This window comes from Neltuma alba, unplaced genomic scaffold, assembly GCF_004799145.2.
Source record: "Neltuma alba isolate B1F8T4 unplaced genomic scaffold, ASM479914v2 tig00001967_pilon, whole genome shotgun sequence".
Lineage (NCBI taxonomy): Eukaryota > Viridiplantae > Streptophyta > Magnoliopsida > Fabales > Fabaceae > Neltuma > Neltuma alba.
In genome coordinates, this window is record NW_021632689.1 from 1 (window position 1) to 22034 (window position 22034).

General features: G+C 32.3%; 3 protein-coding genes across 5 annotated transcripts; 2 read left to right on the forward strand and 1 right to left on the reverse strand.

The window, feature by feature from the left end:
• Positions 1-1206: 1206 nt before the first annotated feature.
• Positions 1207-3125, reverse strand: LOC114714747 (cytochrome P450 71D10-like). Its single transcript, XM_028899516.1, has 2 exons — positions 2239-3125; positions 1207-2022 (listed from the first exon to the last, which is right to left on the reverse strand). The coding sequence occupies exons 1-2, from the start codon at positions 3121-3123 to the stop codon at positions 1411-1413; spliced, it is 1497 nt and encodes a 498-aa protein (XP_028755349.1). The 5' UTR covers positions 3124-3125; the 3' UTR covers positions 1207-1410.
• Positions 3126-7616: 4491 nt separating this feature from the next.
• Positions 7617-13446, forward strand: LOC114714629 (ent-kaur-16-ene synthase, chloroplastic-like). Of its 3 annotated transcripts, none has more exons than XM_028899380.1 (14): positions 7617-7697; positions 9623-9678; positions 9775-10060; positions 10198-10378; positions 10504-10727; positions 10843-10963; positions 11072-11169; positions 11255-11481; positions 11596-11708; positions 11807-11905; positions 12082-12303; positions 12391-12532; positions 12631-12876; positions 12970-13446. In XM_028899380.1, exons 1-14 carry the CDS (start codon positions 7652-7654, stop codon positions 13285-13287), a joined length of 2379 nt encoding a protein of 792 aa, XP_028755213.1. In that variant the 5' UTR covers positions 7617-7651; the 3' UTR covers positions 13288-13446. The 3 variants fall into 3 exon arrangements, with proteins under 3 accessions (XP_028755213.1, XP_028755222.1, XP_028755229.1); XM_028899389.1 differs by having other exon boundaries at positions 10510-10727; XM_028899396.1 differs by lacking the exon at positions 12970-13446 and having other exon boundaries at positions 12678-12796.
• Positions 13447-19630: 6184 nt separating this feature from the next.
• On the forward strand, positions 19631-21776 carry LOC114714656 (cytochrome P450 71D10-like). Its single transcript, XM_028899420.1, has 2 exons — positions 19631-20542; positions 20934-21776. Exons 1-2 carry the CDS (start codon positions 19664-19666, stop codon positions 21543-21545), a joined length of 1491 nt encoding a protein of 496 aa, XP_028755253.1. The 5' UTR covers positions 19631-19663; the 3' UTR covers positions 21546-21776.
• Positions 21777-22034: the final 258 nt, after the last annotated feature.

Consider the following 22034-nt stretch of genomic DNA (forward strand, 5'->3'; position numbering starts at 1 on the left):
TGGCCAAAATGAATGGGGAAACTTGTTGAATACATATGTCTCAAAATTAAATTCGCCCCCATTATATTATTTGAATAATATATTTTCACATGCTATATAAAGAATAACTAATGATTATTGAGCAGTTGTAGACCACCTTGTTGACTTGTTTGAATTCCATTAAACAAAAGACTAGTATATGTTACATGACTATATTTTTTCAAGATCATATGAATTTAGTAGATATAAATATTATTGCATGTAACGCCATATTCTATGACATAGGTGGCTAGGATGCGTTTTCTACAGCGATTTTTGTTGGGTACGTTATAGACAAACATGATTATTGCATCTTTCAGTCAAATTAGACAGACTAGGTATATTCCAAGTGGCTTGCTTCTCTCTTGTATTTCTAGTGAATTCAAAAATAATTTTCGATAGCATTGAAATAACTTATACTTTTACGTAGTCATGATATTAGATGGTAATAATTCCATGACTATATAGAGGGGAGAGGGAGTGAAGAAAAGCTACTTTTATGCGATGTAATTTTCAAATGGAATAATTATCGTCTCTCTCTCATTGTGCCTAAATGTCATTTTCCATATATCGGGTCATAATTTTTAATTATTGGAAATCACTATAGTTCTTAAAATCTTTCATCTCGATTTTTTTGGTGTAGAAAAATTTTTCCTTCCTAATTTTAAGAGCAGCTATATGCCCTGGTAAAAAAAAAAAAAAAAAGAAGAAGAAGAGTGGGTATATGCTATCAGTGCATTTGTGTTGCGCCAATACTTTTGATGAATAGTATATTTAAAGATACAGTCATAGATCGAGCACAATACTATAGTGCAATCAATATAAATTACTCTTCTGGTCCTTTTTATAAGTTACTTCTAACATATTTCACACAGATCAAGAAAAACCTTAAACTTCATTAATTGTCATTTAAAATTCAACAACTTTCTAACTTTAATCCTATTTAATATACATTATACCTCATATAAACAAATTGAACACAATAATAAGTTTGGGGTAAAATTATATATCCATAAAAAAAAATTTCTCTTGGCGTTCTATAAATAGAACCAAAAAATGTCTTCTTTCTCCGCTGTATAAATTGGACTAGAGGCGTAAGTGATAAATTTGTTTCTTGAATTTTGTATTGCTATTTTCCACATGCATACTTTAGAGATTTCATTTTGCATTGCATAAAAATTATCGCAACACATATAAATGGGGAGGGTTTACAGGTGCAACATGAAAACTACAATGAACACTGAACCATATTATTCACTTATTTCTTGCTATAAGCAAAGTTTTACAACAATTAGTAATTAAACCAGTCGCTGAATTGCTTTTATTCAGAGGCATCTGCAGAAACGATGAAGAGACACCACCAGGTCAGAGAACATTGAGACAATTGTAGAACTAGGGTTGATAAACCACTGGGACTAGAAAGAGATTCTCACGTCTTCTCACACTTGCAGCAAATGTCTCAGACATGTCAAATTCTTCATGAGTCATTCCATTTGGTAGCTTCCAATCAAAATGATACAGCAAATTGGCAAGAGGAAGCTCCATGTTCGGTATAGCTAAGTTAATTCCGGGACATATTCTCCTCCCAGCACCAAATGGTATATAATCAAAGTTTGTTCCTTTAAAATCAATTGGATTGTCTAAAAATCTCTCTGGTTTGAAGGTCTCAGCGTCATCCCAAGATTTAGGATCTCTAAATATTGCCCAACCATTGACAATGATTTTGGTCTTTTCAGGTATCTCATATCCATTAATCACACATCTCTCAGTATTTTCTCGTGGAAGAAGCAGCACCCCAGGTGGGTGAAGCCTTAAGGTTTCTTTCACAATTGAGTTTAAGTACTTTAATTGGTGAATCTCACTTTCATCCACGTACCCTTTTTCATTGTACACCTTTCTCACCTCAGCTTGAGCCTTCTCCATTACTTTTGGGTTCTTCATCAATTCTGCTACTGCCCACTCTAGAGTAGTTGATGATGTCTCAGATCCAGCAATGAACATATCCTGAAAATGCGTTATGGGATAACATCATTTAATCATATGCATTGATATAATACTATATAGTTAAATCATTTACCTCCTATTAAAGTTTTCAAAACCCTTGTATAATAATCATGATATGAATTCTTTAAACTCTAAATGATGGAATATAATTGTTGATTTTCAACGAAATTAAATAAATGAGAAATTTATAATGAGTAAATTATATATGTTACTCACCAGAAGGACGACTTTGACGTGGTCGTGGGTTAAGGGATGTTCTAGATCTTCTCCCTGCTGAATCCTTAGAAGAAGATCAAGTAGATTCTCCTCACTACTCTCATTGCTTGTTGCTTTTCTTTCCATGTGATCCTTGATGATGTTTTCGATTATTTGATCATTCAACCTATGGATCCTTTCAAGTTTTGCTCTCATCCCAGTAATCACTTGAAGAAATTTGGCAGAAGGAAAGAGATCAACAACCGAGAAACCTCCCACCAGATTCATGATATCCTTTAGAGTAGATATGAAAGCTTCTTGATCTCTCGACTTCTTACCAAAGGCTGCTCTCGCAATTATAGAATTTGTGGTTTTGAAAATTTTCTCACTCAGATTTATGACCGAACCTTCGTGAGATCGAATATCTCCGAGGAGTGCAGATACTTCCTCTTCCCTTATGTACCTAAAAGATCGAACACGCTTTGCAGTGAAAAGCTCCAAGGTACATATTTTTCGAAGTTGCCTCCAATGGTTTCCATGTGGGGAAAATCCAATGTCTATGTTGTCATAAAGGATGATGTTGGAAGCAAGAAGATGAGGTCTATTGGAGAAGATAAGGTCATGTGTTGTGAAGATCTGTTTGGCAATTTCTGAGGAAGTGACAATGACATTGGATGTCTCTCCAAGCTGAAGATGCATTAAGGGACCATACTTGTTTGCCAAGTTTCTCAGAGAGTGATGCGGTAGTGACCCTATAAGTTGATGGATGTTCCCTATAAGAGGCAACTTCCATGGCCCTGGAGGTAAAGGTAGGGTTTTGAAGGATTTCTTAGGATTTGATCGCTTGTAGATCAGAAGAAGGAAGCAGAACAAGGTGAAGTAGGGGAAGATCTGAAGAATCTCCATGGCTATTACAGAGAAATATTTGTGCGACGTTAAGTTGTCTAGGGTTAATGATTTATATACTAGTGTTGCATGGGATTCATTACAGTATGAGTATCTTCTTAGATAATTATTGTTCAAGATTTCAATTATTGACTTATAATTCTTATCTTGAAACGATTAATAATTTTTTTAACAAAAAAATTATTTCAATAAATAAAAAAAGAAAATAAAATGCAACATTCATCGTCGTTGTTTTTGGCCATCAAAGCAATTATAGCCAATGTAAGAGAGTGGCCTTTATTATTTGTGGATATTATTATCTTTTTAAAGTATATAGCTAGCAGCCTTTATTTGAATAATAATTAGGTGGACAAAATTCCCCCTATCGAAGACCTACCGATTCCTGGAAAAATGTTCGCCCACTGATTATTAAGACTTGTCGCCATCGGTCGCGTGCTCGACATAGATCTGAAGGGAACTAACTACCAATAGAAAATCTATATTCGTTCGATGTTGAATTAAAATTTAAAAATGATTTAAAAGAAAAGCAATGATGAGAATCTTTTGACTAAAAACATAAAATTATAAATTTTAAGCTTTATCTAGAAATAATTAAACAATAATCACTCATTCTTTTCAAACGAATAAAAACCAATAAGATTTTCTTATCAGATGACACTTCCCATGTGTATGTGTTGTGCGTATCTGTATTTGAACTTATCAATTCCAAAATTTCGTTAGCTAACGAAAGGTTATATTGGGATATGTATATTAACCCATTGTGACTAATAATGAATTATAAGAAATATTTGTAATGGCAAAGGTTAGTCAAATTATGAAATTAACTTGCTAATCCATATTGGTTCAATATAGTTAATAATAATACAACCCATACCTTTAAAAGCATTTTTAGTTCTAAGACTTTTGCTTTTGTTTTGTGAACTCTCAGAGCCTAGTACACTTCCGTTTTCTCTTCTATTCATTTTCTTTCTTCTCATTTCTCTTGCCTCCCAACCTTTCTTCCCATCTAAGCTGGGGTTAAATGTTTAGTTAGCAAAATTAGTCAAGCTTTCCAAGTTTGTGAGCTATATTTTGAATTGTTCAACTTGATCTTTTTTCCTCTGGCCACCATGAAGGCATTAAGCCAAGTGGCTAGTAGCTACCATAAATGAGTAGGAATGGGAACTTCCAGAAATGTATCTAATATCGTGCCAAAAAAAAAATCAAATATCGTCTCTCCATGTGGCGGCTACTTAACTGGCGGCCACCATATCATAATTATAACATAATAACGGTAATGAAGGCTAATTACATTATTATTTTTCTGTCTTGTATTTTAAAATTAAAAAAGTGTGTTAATTTCTCATTATAAATTCTATTTAAATACTTAAATTTAAATTTGTCAACAATTTACACCTTACAAACTGTAATAATTGTAGTTGTAAGATCCTTTGATTTTTTTGATTAAATTTAGTCAATATTTCTTTATTATTTTAGAGTGGCTACATGAAATTGCAGCGTACTTGGACTTGTTAGGACTAGCACGAGATGTTGATATCGTTGCTCAGATTATTGATTCAATATTGATACTTCATCCCATCTTATGTATAACGTATTCTTGATTAATTTGCAGATTTGGGGGAAGGTAAACTAGTTAATTATAATAAATATGCAGCGAATCTGTGGTATTAAGTATATATTTGGTTCCTTAAGTTTACATTAAATTTCAGTTTAGTCATCGTTTTTTGGTTAAACAAGACTGATGATGTTAAGATCAAAGAATTAAAAATACACTTATAAATTTAATGAATTAAATTAAAACTCGATGTACATCTAGAGAATCAAACCTTCACTTTTAGTTCTTTCAGTTCAAAAATTATAAAATCTCATTTGTTATACAACCTATCTTTTAACCATTACTATTTAATAAGTACATATAAAATGTTCCAATAATAAATAAAAATATTAAGAAAAAAAATTGAATATAAGAGATAAGATACAATGAGACCGCCGTTAGCGCGTCATTCATCCACAAAAATGGTTTATCAATCAGTTAATTTTAGTCCTAAAAATATGTGAGCTTTATTTATTTATTTATTAAAAAAGACAAACACACGTCAAATACAGCGTGCTTCTCCATCAAATCTGATGGCTGTGGGCCCCACTTGTCTGCTGCTCCCATGCTTTAATTATTGGTGCGCAAAGCGTTTAAGGGAAAATTACACCCAAATCCCACATAAAATAATTAACTTAGAAAAAGTCTCTAAAAATTCTGAAATGATTCCTAAATCTCCAAAGACCTGTATGTAATAAATTGTAATTGTGAAATTACTTACTTATCCCCATTAATTTTATTATAGCAATTCATTTATAACCTCAATGGTGACTGTTGACAACCCGAGGTGAAGTGGTTGACAACCTCAGCAATGCTCTTGACAACTCACTCTGTGGAGTACCAGTGGCATTCTCGAGGTTGTTAACCACTTCTCCTCGGGTTGTTAACAGCCACCGTTGAGATTGTAAATGAATTGCATTGGGTTCAAATTAATAGGGGTAAATAGGTAATTTCACAATTAGAATTTATTACACACAGATTTCCGGAGACTTAGGAATCATTTCCAGATTTTAAGGGACTTTTTATGAATTAATTATTTTATGTGAGACCTGAGTGTAATTGTTTCAGCCTTTAATATAATTTGTGCACTAGGTCGACGTCAATTCAAAAGCCAACCTAATAAATGCATGCAATGCGAGAAATTGTTAAAAAATTAATTTTCTTTATTAAAAATTATCGTCATAAAAATTAATTAAATCCATTGCCTCACCAACCATATAAACATTATTATAGTCATTTCATTGCCTACTCGTTACGTCCATATTATCCAGCCCCCACTTTTTATCCATCGCATAGATATGACTGGAAAATTAGATCAGTCAAGATAGGTTACGTTTCTCCTATTATTGGTGGCTTAGAGAAATGCCGTCAAAGAGAAGGCAAGAAAACGAATGTATTACTTTCGATTTTAATTATAAGATTTTGTTTGGAGGCTATAAATATCTTTCAATTAAAACTGGAGGTAGCAATGAAGATGTTTTTCCTTTTATCTTTGTTTGGCTTATGTATATATGTGTGTCCCTGTAAAAGTACTACACACTGTGTGCTCGTAGAAAGAAAAAATATTCCATCATTATATCACTAAAAAAATAAACATGGTGAGTGCATTTGAGAAATAAAATTAAGAGTGAATTTTCATTTTTACCTTGGTTAGTTATAATAAATATGTGGAGAGTCTATGATATCAAGTATATATTTGGTCTCTTAAGTTTATATTAAATTTTAGCTTAGCCTTTTAATTTATAAAGTGTATTTTAACATTGTTTAGTATAATCTCTTAATATTAATATTGTGAGTCTCATTAAACTTAACAAATTTAAATTGTGACTTTGCCATTGAATAATAACAAAATGTACTCTAAATTTTAGTTATTTAATATAATCATTTTATATTTAAAAATTTAAGCACGATTCGTCAATATATTAATTATAGAGTTACTGTTTACATTGCTGAGTCATCATTTTTTGTTTGTTTAACAAGACTAATGATATTAAGATGAAAGGATTAAAGACGCACTTTATTAAAAATGCACGTGATGCAATTATTTAAACAAATAAAAATAGACTAGACAAGTCAAAATAGATTGCTCTCAATCTGTCGTGATTTTCGGCCGCACTATGGGCCCATTTAGGCCATTTGAAATGGATCATAGATAGGTTTTCAATTATGACCAAACATGAAGTAAGTACACGAGAAAAGTTTTATTTTGATTTACGTAAAATATGTTTATAAATAATTTTAGTTATGATCCCAAACAGAGTCTTAATATAATTTATAAATAAATTTTTAATAATAATTTATAAAATATAAGATAAGTATGTGAGATGAATTTATCTCAATTTGTATAAAATGTTCTTATAAATAATTTGAAAACGGGGGCTATATCTGAGGATACCATGCTCGCCACCTTCGGTGTCCCCACGAAAACCCCGCCTGTTCATTTTTATAATTTTTATTTCATGAACAAAGCATATGATATTATAAATTTTTATAAATAAATCATGATTTAAATATGGGTGCACCAATTTGTGCACTAGGTCGACATTAATTCAAACCAACCCAATAAAGGCATGCAATGCAAGATTATTGGGTTTAGCCTTATCTCGAAGAAATTGTTAAGAAATTAAAAAAAATTAATTTTATTCATTAAAAATTCTCGTGATAAAAATTAATTAATTCCGGTGCCTCACCAACCGCATAAACATTATTTTGGTCATTTCATTGCTTACTAATTACATCCATATTTTCCACATCCCACTAATTGGGGTGGCTTGGAAAAATGCCGTAAGGGAGAAGAAAAAATAAACAGAACGTAATAATTGAGATGTTTTGTCTTCTTTTATCTTTGTGTGGCCTATATATATGTCTGGTAAAAGCAGTACACACTGTGTTCGTAGAAAGAAAAAATATTCCATCTTCGCTATCGGTGCCGCCATGTCTCTCTGGCTCCCTCGCTTGCCATCTCCTTCCCTTTCTCCAGGTTCTCTCTCTCTCTCTGCACAGAATCAGATTTAGTACTCATTGATGAACACTTTAAACTTTGGACCTTCCATGTCTTCCTCGGATGGTTAGGATTTGATTCTTTTTTTATTTTTATTTGTTTAAAATAATTATTTTAATATGGATGAAATCTAAAATAAAGATAATTTTTTCACTATCATTCTTTTTAAAAAATAAATTTTTCTATTTAAAATAATTAATTGCAGATTTCAAATTTAAACCATTCAAATCAGATATAGACAGTCTAGATTTGATGAGGTTAGGGTATTCATCAAAGTGATGGAAATTGGTTCCCTTTCTACACAACACACTCCACACTCCTTTTAGTCTTATTTGTAAGATTTAAATTTGGGGAGGGATGTAATCTATTTTATAAGTTTTAATTTGGATTTGTTTCAATATTTAGTGCATTTTTTAATATTGCTCATTATCATTTATTCTCTCTCCTTTTTGCCATGCTCTTTCATCACATTTTCCTATACATTCTCACCCATCATTTTTCTCATTTATTATAAATGCATATTTTAAAAGAAAAGTATATATATATCTTATCTGTTTATTATTTTTAATTAATTTTAACTAATTTTTGGTTACACGCTTTCTTTGATTCTTATTACAAGTCAACTTTAAATAGCTCATCAAGAGAAGTGGTTGAACCATTAAGAACATGGAAACAATATTACATCAGACTTATGTAAATTGTAATAAGAGTAATGTTTTAAAGATAAAAGTTAGTTAATGACTCATCTAATGACTTAATTTTTATAGAAGCATTAATACTTCTTTTTAGAAAGTGCCTTAGTGTGTGTTTGGTAGAGCGTTCTGAAGGGGTACCGTGCGTTGAAGGGGAAAAGAAAGCACAATGAGGCTTAAATTAATATTTGGATTCACAATACATCAAAATGGGCTTATGATGCAAAAGTCATGGTATCTCAAAAGCTAAAATTTATTGCTTTTACTGTTTCACATCACCTACTGCTGAGAGAGAAAATAAGACCATGAGAATAGATAAATTTTAAAATAAGATCATGAGAATAGATCACCAAATCAGATTCTGGAAAAAAAAATCACAGGCAAAATTGCATTAAAAAACTTTCATAGGTAAAATTATATACAAAAAAAATGACCATGGGTAAAATTACACTATTAAAAATATAAAAATGTTGGGTGTATATGAAAAATAAAATTAAGACTAAAAATGCACCGTTACCCTTATAATTTTAATATTTTTCTTAAAATTATCACGTTATTATTTAATAATGTTCATATCTCTTTTCTATTAATTATCTAAACAAGTTTAAGCTTTTCAAACTGATTTTTTTACAAAAGTCAATCCAAACATAAATCACATTATACTATCTGACTTTTATCTAATCTGACTTTTGTAAAAGTCAAATTGAAAAAAAGTAACTTCTCTCACCGCTAATCCAAACACACCCTTAGGGGATAAAGGAAGTATATAGATATAAGTGTAACAGTTTTCTTGAACTCTCACAAAATCAAAAGAGAATGACATTTAACAAGTCTTGTAGACACCTGAAATTATGTATTCTGCTTTCCTTTCTAGCTGGGCTGTTTGTGGCTATGAAAGCGTCGCTTCTTGAAAGGAAAAGAAAGAGAGAGAATCCTCAAAGGAAAGAGAAAGGGTAAGGTGAGAAGACAAAAGGGAAAGTAAGGGCGATAAGGAAATTAAAGCGGAAAATAAGGAGAGAGAAAATTGTTAAATGGCATGTAACTCAGTTTTGGTAAAATGAATATGCTTGTCTTTTCATTAATGCATAAGAGTATTTATATACAAACGGAAGCAACCATATGGACAACTGTCCTAGTTATAAATTAACTAACAAAGTGTTAACTATCCTTCACACGGTATACTTAATTCTTGTCTATATTTTCACCTCCCAGCAACTTCAGATGGATCCAATGCAAGGAACGAAGTTCATAGCAGACCTAACATTAATGTAACGTATCATTCTTTCATTTCTTATGTATCTTCAATTATGACAATTAGTTTATAGAAATAAAAATAAGATGGTCGATTGTATTAACTAATGCAGATATTAGAGGGGGACAAAGTGAGAATAAAGAAGATGTTCGACAAAATTGAACTTTCTGCATCGAGTTATGACACAGCTTGGGTGGCAATGATACCATCACCTTCTTCTCCACAAACTCCTCTCTTTCCTCAGTCACTAAACTGGTTACTGCAAAATCAACAAAACGATGGATCATGGGGTCTTTCTGATCGTCACGAGTTGCTTGTTAAAGATTCTCTTCTATCTACTTTAGCTTGTGTTCTTGCACTTAAGCAGTGGGGTGTTGGTGAACAGCAAACTAACAGAGGTATTTATGTAACAATTTATGAATATGGATTTCTTTTTGATTTAAAGGATTAACTATATAGATAAAGTCTTTGAAGTTTAAATTCAAAACCAACTATGTATAGTCAAATAATGGGGTGATCATTTGTGCTGATGAAGGACTGGGATATATCGAGTCCAACATTGCTTCAGCTCTTGATGATAAGCAACATTCTCCAATAGGATTTGACATCATCTTTTCTCATTTGCTCGAGCAAGCCCAGAAGTTGGATCTAAATCTTCCTCTTGGAGGGAAACGTTTAGAGACATTCATGCAAAAAAGAGAATTGGAGCTCCAAAGGTACCTTTACATATATAGTTTGCAGAGAGTTGTTCATGGATGTGTTGCAATAACTTATCAGAATTTTTATGTATTGGTTATAAGTTTTTTGAATAGACAATATCTGAGCTCTTACGTGCATATAGCTGCAGTGGGTGGGGAAGCAAGTCAGAAGGATGGAAAGCATATGTGGCATACATCTCAGAAGGATTTGGGAAGTCACAGAACTGGGAAATGGCTATGAAGTTTCAAAGAAAGAATGGTTCTTTGTTTAACTCCCCGGCCACCACCGCATCAGCATATACTCACATTAACAATGCACATTGTCTTGATTATCTATTTTCACTCTTAGATAAATTTGGAAATGCTGGTAATTAATTCTCCCTAAAAAGCTTTGATGGATTTGTCTTCTTCTACATGACAGTTATAATTACGTTTTCCGACTAATATTTGTTTTCTTATATATGTACGTATGCTTTATTCAGTTCCAGCAGTTCATCCTTTTGATGTGTATGCTCGACTCCATATGGTTGATAGTCTTGAAAAGTTGGGTATTGATCGCCATTTTAAGGAGGAAATTGAAAGTATACTAGAGGAAACATGGAGGTAATTAACTTTGTGTACTTCAAATGCTTGAAATTGAAAATAACTATTATTCTAGGAAGCAAGAAGGCTACAAAATTTGATCTCCTGCTCGATTTGATTATGAAACAGAATGTGGCAAAAGGAAGAAGATGACATATTTTTAGAACCCACCACATGTGCCATGGCATTTCGTTTGCTACGTTTGCATGGATACAATGTTTCTTCAGGTTTTTGTGTCTTTTTCAATTCAATAAAAGGAATCAAACAAAAATAGCTAAATCTGATGTGATAATTTGTGTACTACTTTTTCAGATGCACTTGATCGGTTCTCAGAAGACAGATTTTACAATTCTCTTCTGGGTTATTTGAGGGATGTCGAGGCTGTTTTGGAGTTACATAAGGCTTCTCATATAGTTTTGCATTCAAATGATTTAGTTTTGGAGGACCTAAACTCTTGGACACAACACTTCCTTGAGGAATATTTGTCCTCTTCCTCAAAAAATGCTTATAAGCTGCCTTCTAATCATATTGACCACGAGGTGTGTGTTTGTATTAAACTCGAAAATTCAATTTTGATTTCAACTTTCGATGATATTCTGAATTCCCATGTCAGTAAGATAAGCTAAAAAAATCATTTCATATGTTAATTTCAGGTACCTTTTGCCATGCGTTTTCCTCATCATGCTTATTTGGATTTCATTTTAAACCGAAGATCTATAGAGCATTACGACGTCCATCAAACGAGAATTTTGAAATCTTCATATTGGTACTGACATCATATTATGGATCTCAGCACACTCTATTTTTCATGCGACCTTCCTGAAAGTTCATAATTACTCTGTTTGTCATGGTTTTATTGCTCAGTTCTATGAATCTCGCAAATAAAGAATTCCTCAAATTGGGAACAGACGACTTCAATCACTCTCAACTATTATTTCGTGAAGAATTCAACCTGTTCAACAAGTTAGTATCATTTTCAAGAACTCAAAACTGACTATAGATATAAATATGCTGCTTTAAGAAATTATGTGCATGTATTTTAAAATGCAAATAACATTTAACATTCAATTTGTGTAAGCTTATTCATTCTAGTCTAACGCCAATCTTTAAATTACTGATAAGTAGATATTTATAATCAGGTGGTTTATGGAGAGTGGATTGGAGAAACTACATTTTCCAATCTCAAAAACAAAAGCTGCCTATTCCTTCTTGACTGTTGCAGCAACACTGACCTCCCCAGAACTTCGCGAAGCACGCCTGACATGGGCAAAGCAAAGCTTGCTGGGATGTGTGGTTGATGATTTCTTTGATGTTTGGGGTACTGAAGATGAACACATAAACCTTATTCAGTTAATGGAGAAGTAAGGTCTTTGTAATACCAATATAAATGTCGTTTATTTTCTCTCTGCATAATATGTAGATCATGTGTTTGGAACATTGAATTGCAGGTGGGATGTAGATGTCGACAAAGAAAGTTGTTCTGAGACGGTGAAGATAATATTCTTAGCACTAAAGAAAACAATTCATGAGATTGCAGCCGAAGCATATAAAGTTCAAGGACGGAGTGTGTTGAACCACTTGATTCAGATCGTAAGATCATAATTATTATCTCCTTGCTTACTTCGTTAATTTCATCATCGCACTAAACTCTATTAATCTCTTGAAATATTGACATTTATTGTTCTCAGACGGTGGATTTACTGCGATCTGAGTTAAAAGAAGCAGAATGGTGCAGGAACAAGTGTGTGCCAAGTATAGAAGAATATGAGCGTAATGGAATTATATCAATGGCCTTGGGACCAATTATCATCCCCGTAATGTACCTTGTTGGACCTAAGCTTCCACAGTCTGTCACTGAAAGTGATGAATACAATTGCCTCTTTGAGCTTGTTAGTATTTATGGGCGATACCTCAATGATGTTAATGGCTACCAGGTGATTTGACGAGTCTTTTCCTTTCTCTTGAATATTTTTTCTGGGTTTTCGTAGCACTAAGTGAATAAGATTATATTGTATCTGTTTCTGCAGAGAGAAAAAGAAGAAGGGAAATTCATCAACTCCATAAGCTTGCGCCTGATTCATGGCCATGGGGAAGAACGTGAAGAAGAGATCATAAAGAAGATACAGAGTAAAATAGAGGAGAAGAGAAAGGAGCTGTTGAGAATGGTATCAAAGGAAGAAGGAAGCAAAATGACAAGAGAAGTGAGGGATGTGTATTGGAAAATGAGCAGATCACTTCACCTGATTTACAAGAAAGAAGATGTGATTCATGCGAAGGAGATGCCAAATGAGGTGCTCAACATCAGAGATATAGTTCTCAACAGTCCCATTATTTTAGATTCATAGATCACTCGGGGGATTCCAAATTCTCTCATTTGATTGGAAACTAATTTCCAAAGAGATCGATGATAGAGAGAGGAGGGACTTGTAGGGATTATGCACCCTTAAAGCTTTCTTTTATGTTTTTATATCCTTGGCTCCTCAAAATTTATACAAACTTTTTAATTGATCATGGAACTGAGATATATATATATATATATATTTGTTTTCAGCACAATTTTTCTTGGAGGAATTGAGACAGCAGCAGCAACCACAAAGTGAGTAATGACAGAAATGATTAAGAAAAAACATAAGTAATTAAGAGGGGTCTATATATCAGTATTTATTCTAAACATTCTGTGCACCTCCCCCATAAAAATCATCATAACTTTTGTAATCTAGTGTTTATATCTGATACAAGCACTGAAATAAATAAACAACACAAAGGATAGGTTCAGAAAATCAGTAGCAGCAGAAGAAGGGTTCAAGGAAGTGGTAGTAGAAGAAGAACAAGAAGGGAGCCACTGAGAATTCCCAACAATGGGACCAGAGAGAAAATCATCCAAAATCATCCACACCCTTTCGTAACCAATTTTACCCCTTATTATACTGTCTCCTCTGCCTCTAAACCTCACTCGTTCCTGTATTGGGCTTCCCATTAGGCCTCCATCTTGGCCCAAATCCTTTATGACTGTTACAAACCATCTTTTCAACTCAAGATGGTCAAATTATTTTTTAGATTAACACTTTGATTAGTCAGCTATGGAGGGTCTTAGAAATCTAGACATCATCTCCACCACCACATTCTATATCAATGTATTATTTTTATTGTTTATGTGGAACAAATTTATTCAACAATCTTCATGACTAATTAGGTTCATTATATACAAGTATAAAATATACCTCGCCAGGTAGATCTTTCACTATAATCCAATTATCAAGAATTTGATTAGCAGCTTGTTTCTGAACCAATAATTTGATTGCAAAGTTCTTGCCTTCATCAAGAATTGTCTCTCCTAGGGAGTGAAGTTGAGTAGTAGCTTTGTACAAATTAAACACATTGATAGATCATGAGGTCCTCCTAGTGGTAATAAGTCGTTCACCAAAGACTCCATTCTACCTACTTTGGCTTGTGTTCTTGCACTTAAGTAATGGGATCAAGCCAATAGAGGTAAATTGATATGATTTTGAATCTTATTATAATTAATTCAATAGTTTTATTTTGAAGAAGCATATAATGAAATAATTGGGAGATTCTCTTTTTGTTGAAGGACTTGGATATATTGAAACAAACATTGCTGCGGTTGATGATGATAAACAAATTTCTTCAATTGGATTTGATATTATCTTTGCTCATTTAATTGAGCAAGCCCAAGTCTGGATATAAATCTTCCTCTAGTAGGAAATCTGCTAGCGAAATTCATCCACAAGAGGGAATTGGAGCTCAAAGGTATCACTTTTTTTCTCTCTCCACATCTTCATAAAACAGTTGGCAAATTCTTCATGCATGGTTCACAGATAGCAATCATTTCCCACAAGAAGTGGGCTACCAAGAACACTCAATCATTGGTTCTCCTACTGGCAAGCATGGGTTTCAGCTCTGTTATGAACCCATTAAGCAGAAATCACACTTGCATGAAGGATAAGCTTTGACCGATGTTGTAAAAACTGGGTGTCAACATGAGAGTTGAGAGTTATGGGTTGAGTGTTAGACTTTTAACATTTCAAGTATTTTTAATTGGGAACCTACGTTCATATTATTTATTAATTATAGTTTGTTTGGTATTCAAGAAATTTAATTGTCTTTATTGTTTGCTTTCTTAATTGTTTCCTGTTTTTAAAGTTAAACAAATAAAATAAAAAAATATACAAGAAAAGCTAAAAAATAAATAATTTTGTTTTAAATTTTATATTTAGTAATAGAACTTCTCATCAGAAATTTGTCACAAATTACTTACAAAATTATGTCAAAATTCCGTTATAAATTAGTCACAGATTACTGACAGAAAATTCCATGGTTAATTAGTGATGAAGGGCCTGTTTGTTTTTGTTCTTTGTTTTCTTGTTCTCAAAACAATTTTATAAAATTATTTCTTAGAACAAGTTTTGAAAACAAAAAAACAAAAGAATTTGTTTGGATAATAATTTTAATAAATCATGTTTAAAAAAATCATAAAAAATTACACTTGATAGGTAATAGTTGTCATGGTAATGATAAGTGGTGAATAGTAGATAAGAAAAGTAGAAGATTTCTCAAAATTTTTCAAAACAAAAAATAAAAAACACAAAAACAAAAACAAAAAAACATATAAAAATTGTTTTGGTTTTTTAGTTTTTAAAAATATGTTATTGTTTTTTGTTTTTTAAAACAGTCAACTAAAAACAAATTATCAAACAAGTTTTTTTTTATTTTTCTGTTTTTAAAAACAAAAAATTGTTTTCAAAACAAGAAACTAAACAATCCTGAAATTTTTCATAAAAAATCCATTGATAATTACCACAAATATTCTGTCCAAAATCTGTTAATAACTACCAATAATATTCTGTCTGGAAAATTTGTGACGGAAATGTTCCCTCAAAAATCCGTCACTAATTACTGAAAAGCAATTACTTTTAGATGTTATTGGTCTCTGTGGGCGATACCTTGATGATGTCAATGACTACCACGTAAGATAGATGAGCAGTCGATCAATCTCAGTTTTCATATGCATCTTGTAGGAAATATAATAAAGTGAATATGAGATTTAGATATGTGTGTGTGTGGTCTTATGTGCAGAGGGGGAAAGAACAATGGAAACTGGTGAACCCAATAGGCTTGCGGTTGATTAGTGGAAGTGAAGAAGAAGAAGAGATAAAGAAGAAGGGTGAAGGGAAAAGGAAAGAGCTTCTGAGATTAGTGGTGAAGAAAGGAGGAACTATAGCATCCACTGACGCGAGAGAGGTATTTCGGAAAATGTGCAGAACTCTTGAGGCGATTTATGGGAAGGATGACATAATTTATTCAACAGAGGTGCCAAATGAGGTGCGACACATTGAAGATATTGTACTTGTCAATCCCATCGTTTTGGACTGTCAGTTCTGGGCTGGGCCTACTACAATTCTTTATGGGCCACAAATGAAAGTGTTGGGGCTATGATAATGAGAGTAGATGAATAAGTTTGGGCCTATTATAGTGAGAGCAGCTACAAAAGAGGACGTGGTTTTCATTTCTTTTTCTTCTTAGCACATAATGGTATTATGTGTACCAATGAGGTTTAGGTCCATTAGAAGCTAAGGAGTTAGTCCCCACAACATAGTAAATCAATATTGGTTAAAAGTGATAATGCTTGTAAGCTAAAAATAGCTAGATAATTAATTTAAAGAAATTAAAAGAATTAGTTAAGTTGATCATTTGTAATAAATATATGTTGACTTTCCTAAATTAATTTTTTTTTTATAAGCACAAGTATCCTCTTATTAGAGGCAATCCCATTTGATGCCTCTTTCAACGAGAATTCAAATCTTGGTTCACCAAAATGATTGCTTTCTTTAATCATATGTACTGAAATCATGCATTGGTAGAAATCTCCTTCAATCAATAAGAATACTTTGAAAAAAAAAAATGAGACAAAATAAATTGAGGTTTTAGATGTATGAATAAATTAAAATTTTGACTAATTTTTTATATTAAGAACTTGAAGTAGTATTGTTCAACATTTCTTTTTTTTTTTTTTTTGGAAAAAGAATGTCATAGCCCTCATTTACAAACGTGCCTCGAAATGGCACGGCAGGGCCAACCGTCCTGGGCTGACGGCCTTATTTTGGGGCCCATCATCATTCTTTTTGGGCTATGAATTAACTGATGAGCCTATTACAATGAAAGTGGCTACGACGTTGTGCGCGCGCGCACACGCTAAAAGCAACTAATACAGACATTGATATGGCCGCATGAATGATGAGAATTCGGCAATAATTATTTGAAATATATATATATCTATGTATATATATTACTGAGTTCTATTCAAGAGGACCGACCAATATAATGTAAGATCTTTTTAATTAAATCATATAGTTAAAAAAAAAAGTAGTTAAATGTAATATACAGTCTAATTTTTTCAAAAATTATAATAAATTTTCAAAATTAATTTTAATTATAGTCATTAACATGTATCATAAAGCTGAAAATAATGCTTCTCAATAAATTAAGAGTTAATTGCATGAAGGATATTTTTGAAACTACATCATAAATGATTTACTAAATTCTGCAAAGATGACTACTTCTTCATAAGAGAGTTTAATTTATTGTTGTCTCGAGTGGGAAGTAGTAAGGGAGAGTGATTGTCATGTGGGTCCCAGCTGAGTTTTAGAGTCCCCACCAAAAATAGGGCCCACATGTTGGATCAAGTAGAAGAAAGTAATCACTCACAACATGTTAAAGTTCAAATTTTTGTTTAAAGAAATGTCAACATTGACATTAGAAGTGCTTTATAAATAGGATTAGATGAGTATATAGATATATTACCTACAGAAACATAAAGTTTTCTATGAATTTAATTACTCAGCATCAATACCAGATGATTGCAGTGATTTTGCAAAAATGTGGTCTTATTTATAGGGCATTTTAAACATATTTTACACAAATAAAAAAAAATCTTAAATTATATTAATTCTGTCTTAAAATATAACAAATTTCTAATTATACAATCATTTAATATATAAAATTTTCAAAAAATAGTAATTTATATCATAATAAATAAAAAATAAAATAATACATTCATATTAAAAATTTAAAAATATGACTTATAAACAAGATAAAAAAATTTCTTTCTCTACCTCATAAATAAGACTAGAACACATAAGGGAAACTTCCTTATTGCAGCTAGGACGATGAAAAATGCTACTATTTGAATGCGCATGCATTATTCAATTTGATTGATGCACGGAAAAAAAGTTTGAATGCCAACCTTTCGAAAACTTGATGGCTCAAATAAATGACAAAGAAAAGTCTAAATGAATGGGTTTTTTTTGGGGGGGGGGGATGCTTAAAATAAGATGAGATATAATATTTTTTATTATCGGCATCAATATCATTCTTCATATTTTCGTTGTAAGCTGTTTTCTAAACATATAAATATCATTTTTACTTATAATTAACTTCTTATTTCTTTTCCTCTTTAATGATTACGTCAATATTATTTGTATAATTAATTGCTTCTAAGAATTACTCCTCTAGTTCTATTTATAGAGTAAAGAGATAAGATATTTTGTGGTTTTATTTATAGAATACCGAGAGAAATTTTTGTATGGATGTACTACCTCCGGTCTTAATTATAAGACCCAGTTGACTAATTTGAAGAGATTAATGAACTTAGTTAAGTTAGTTATTTGTAATGAATATGTGTTGTTTTTTCTAAAATGTCCTTGCTAATCAAGTTTGTTATCTAGAATTACCATTGTTAGAAGGATTACTTTGGAAAAACAATTATAAATATGAGAGACAAAGTGGATTGGAGTCTTGTATTTAGAACCAAAATAAAAGTCAAACAATGTCTTATATTAAGGACCGCAGGTAATACAATTTTACCTTTCATTTATTATTGTGTTGACTTTATTTACATGAGGTATACTGTATATTAAATAGGGATAAAATTAAAAAGTTATTGAATTTTAAATGAGAGTTAATGAAATTTAAGATTTTTCTTGATCTATATAAAACATGTTGAAAGTGACTCATGAATAGAACCAGAACAGTACTTGACTAATCACATTAAATTTATTTTTCATAACCTCTCATTTTAAGAAAACAAAATATCTTTTGACTTTTCTTTTTGTTCCTGTGAACCACTCATTGGTGATCTTTGTTTTCTAGAAGTTAGGTACATCCATCTGTCCACGCATTCTACGATATTAATTAAGGAGTGAGACTGCTTATAGTACCTTGTGAATAATGAAGCCAATCGTTAATTTTCATCTGATTCTAAATATAACAAGTAGTGAATAAATTTATTTTGATTCTAAATATAAAATTTTAATTTATTTTAGTTTTCAAGTTTATAATTTTTTTAAAAAATCTCTTTAATAATTACTCATATTAAGTGAATTTTATTTATGGAGGATAGTTTTTAATGTCAATAATTAAAATGAGTACTTTAGAAAAGTCAACAAATATATATAACTAAACTAATTTTTTTCAAATTTTTCTAAATTAGTTATTTAATTTCTTTATTAATCTTACATCGGAAAATAACGTGTATTGACTTTTATTCAATCATTTCGACTATACTCTAAGTCGCTAATGAGGGTGATATGAACATTTTTTCAATTTATTTGAAAATATAACACTATTCATCCGACGGTTTGTTATAAAGCCACACCATTCGGTCCTCTTTCCTACACCTCACTCCCCCATTTCCATCGCCATATCATGGAGATTCAGATCCCATATGCCATCCTCTTCACCTTCCTTTGCTTCCTCTTCATGATTTTCAAACTTTCAACCTCCAAGAAATCCCTCAAAACCCTACCCCCTGGACCATGGAAACTACCTCTCATAGGAAACCTTCATCAAATTGGGTCACTGCCCCATCAATCCCTTAGAGACCTTGCAAATAAGTATGGACCCTTAATGCATCTTCAGCTCGGGCAAATATCCCACTTCATAGTCTCTTCACCAGAAATAGCCAAACAAGTTATGAAAACCTATGACATCATCTTCGCCAACAGACCCAAAATTTTTGCTGGCGAACTCTTTACTTATAATTTCACAGACATAGGCCTCTCTCCTTATGGGAACTATTGGAGGCAGCTTCGAAAGATCTGTACTTTAGAACTTTTGTCCGTGAAGAGGGTCCAAACATTCAGGAGAATAAGGGAAGAGGAGGTTTCTATGTTAATGAAGGATATTTCTGAACTTGAGGTTGGTTCTGTCATGAATCTCACTAAAAAGCTCTATCCACTTACAAATTCCATAGTTGCTCGAGCAGCCTTTGGTCGAAAGACCAAAAACGTTGGAGATATTATACCGTCTATCCTCTACGCCTTAGAGATTGCGAGTGGCTTTTCAATCTGTGATCTCTATCCTTCATTGAAATTCCTGCGTGTGATCAGTGGGATAAAAGGTAAGGCCGAAAAGGTACATAAAGACATTGATAGGATGCTTGATGATATCATCAACGATCACTCAGAAAAGAAGGGTGGCGATATAAGAGCAGCAGAGGATCTTGTTGATGTTCTTCTCAGGATTCAGAAAGAGAATGACCTTGAAATCCCCTTAACTCTCGACAACATCAAAGCTGTCATCCTGGTAATTCAGTCCTAGCTAGTTTAATTTAATTTGGTTAAGAAATGATTATTTTACTTTTCTACCTCAAAGAATTATATAAATCAAACTTACGTATATATTGATAGTACCATCTGCACTTGATTTTGCTTATCTATCTATATATGACATGTCAATCATATGTTTTCAAGCAGTGTTCATATGAGCTTTATATAAAGGAAGTAGAAGTTCTTAAAAAATCTCTAAATCTGACCTGCAATGAAATCAGCGTCTTTTTTCTTTGGAGGGGGGGGGGTTGCCACTACCAAATTTTAAGTTGCTATTCGCTGCTCTTTTTTTTTCCAGACGAGGACATCAAAGCAGATAACACAAATAATAGAGATTTTAATTAATCGTGGAACCTATATACTTTCAGGACATGTTTATTGGTGGAACTGAAACAACAGCAACAACAACAGAGTGGGCAATGGCAGAAATGATTAGAAAACCAGAAGTAATGAAGAAGGCACAAGAAGAAGTAAGAAAGGTCTATGAAAATGAAGGATTCGTGGACGAGTCAAAACTCCATCAATTGAAATATGTAATGACAGTCATTCGAGAGACTTTAAGGCTACACCCACCTGTTGTTTTGTTACTTCCGAGACAAAATGGTGAGATTTGTCAAATTGATGGCTATGAAATACCTCTCAAATCTACGGTGATCATAAATGCTTGGGCTATTGGAAGGCATCCTCAGTATTGGAACGATGCTGAGGAGTTTCAACCAGAGAGGTTTATTGACAGCTCTGTTGATTTCAAAGGCACCAACTTTGAGTTTATTCCTTTTGGTGCAGGAAGGAGGATATGCCCTGGAATGTCATTTGCCACACCAATTTTAGAATTGATAATAGCAAATCTGCTTTATCATTTTGATTGGAAACTTCCTAATGGAGAAAAGCCTCAAGACTTGGACATGTCTGAGATCTTTGGTGCTGTAACAAGAAGAAAACATGACCTATGTTTAGTCCCCATTGCATATCACCCTTAGCATTATTTCCTTATTAGTAGCATAATCACTCAGCACTCACATGCACTCACACCTACGCACACACGCGCATCAGCTTTGCAATAAAATAAGTAAGCAACTGCTTTTTGTGATATGACCATTTTTATGATGAAGTTCCATGATTTTCTTTTTTAGTGATGTGAAACGTATATGAGATTTAGCTGCTTTTGAAGGCAGCTAATTATTGCTGAATAAGAATAATATTTGATTATTTGACGAAGAGTTCTCATATGAATCACAGAAATAAAAGGAGTATGGGAAAAAAAATTTTTTTGGGAGAATGACATCCAAGAAATATGGAAGAAAGTAAAATATATTGAAGGGCCTAATTGCTTAATACAATGAAGGATTTAGGTCCTTATTTTCAAAAAATGACTGGATTGATAAAAATGTCGTTCCTTTCTTTTCTAGTTTTCTTCACTCTCCATGTTTCACTTATGAATTGTCAAGAATATATCGTCTGTAAATTAA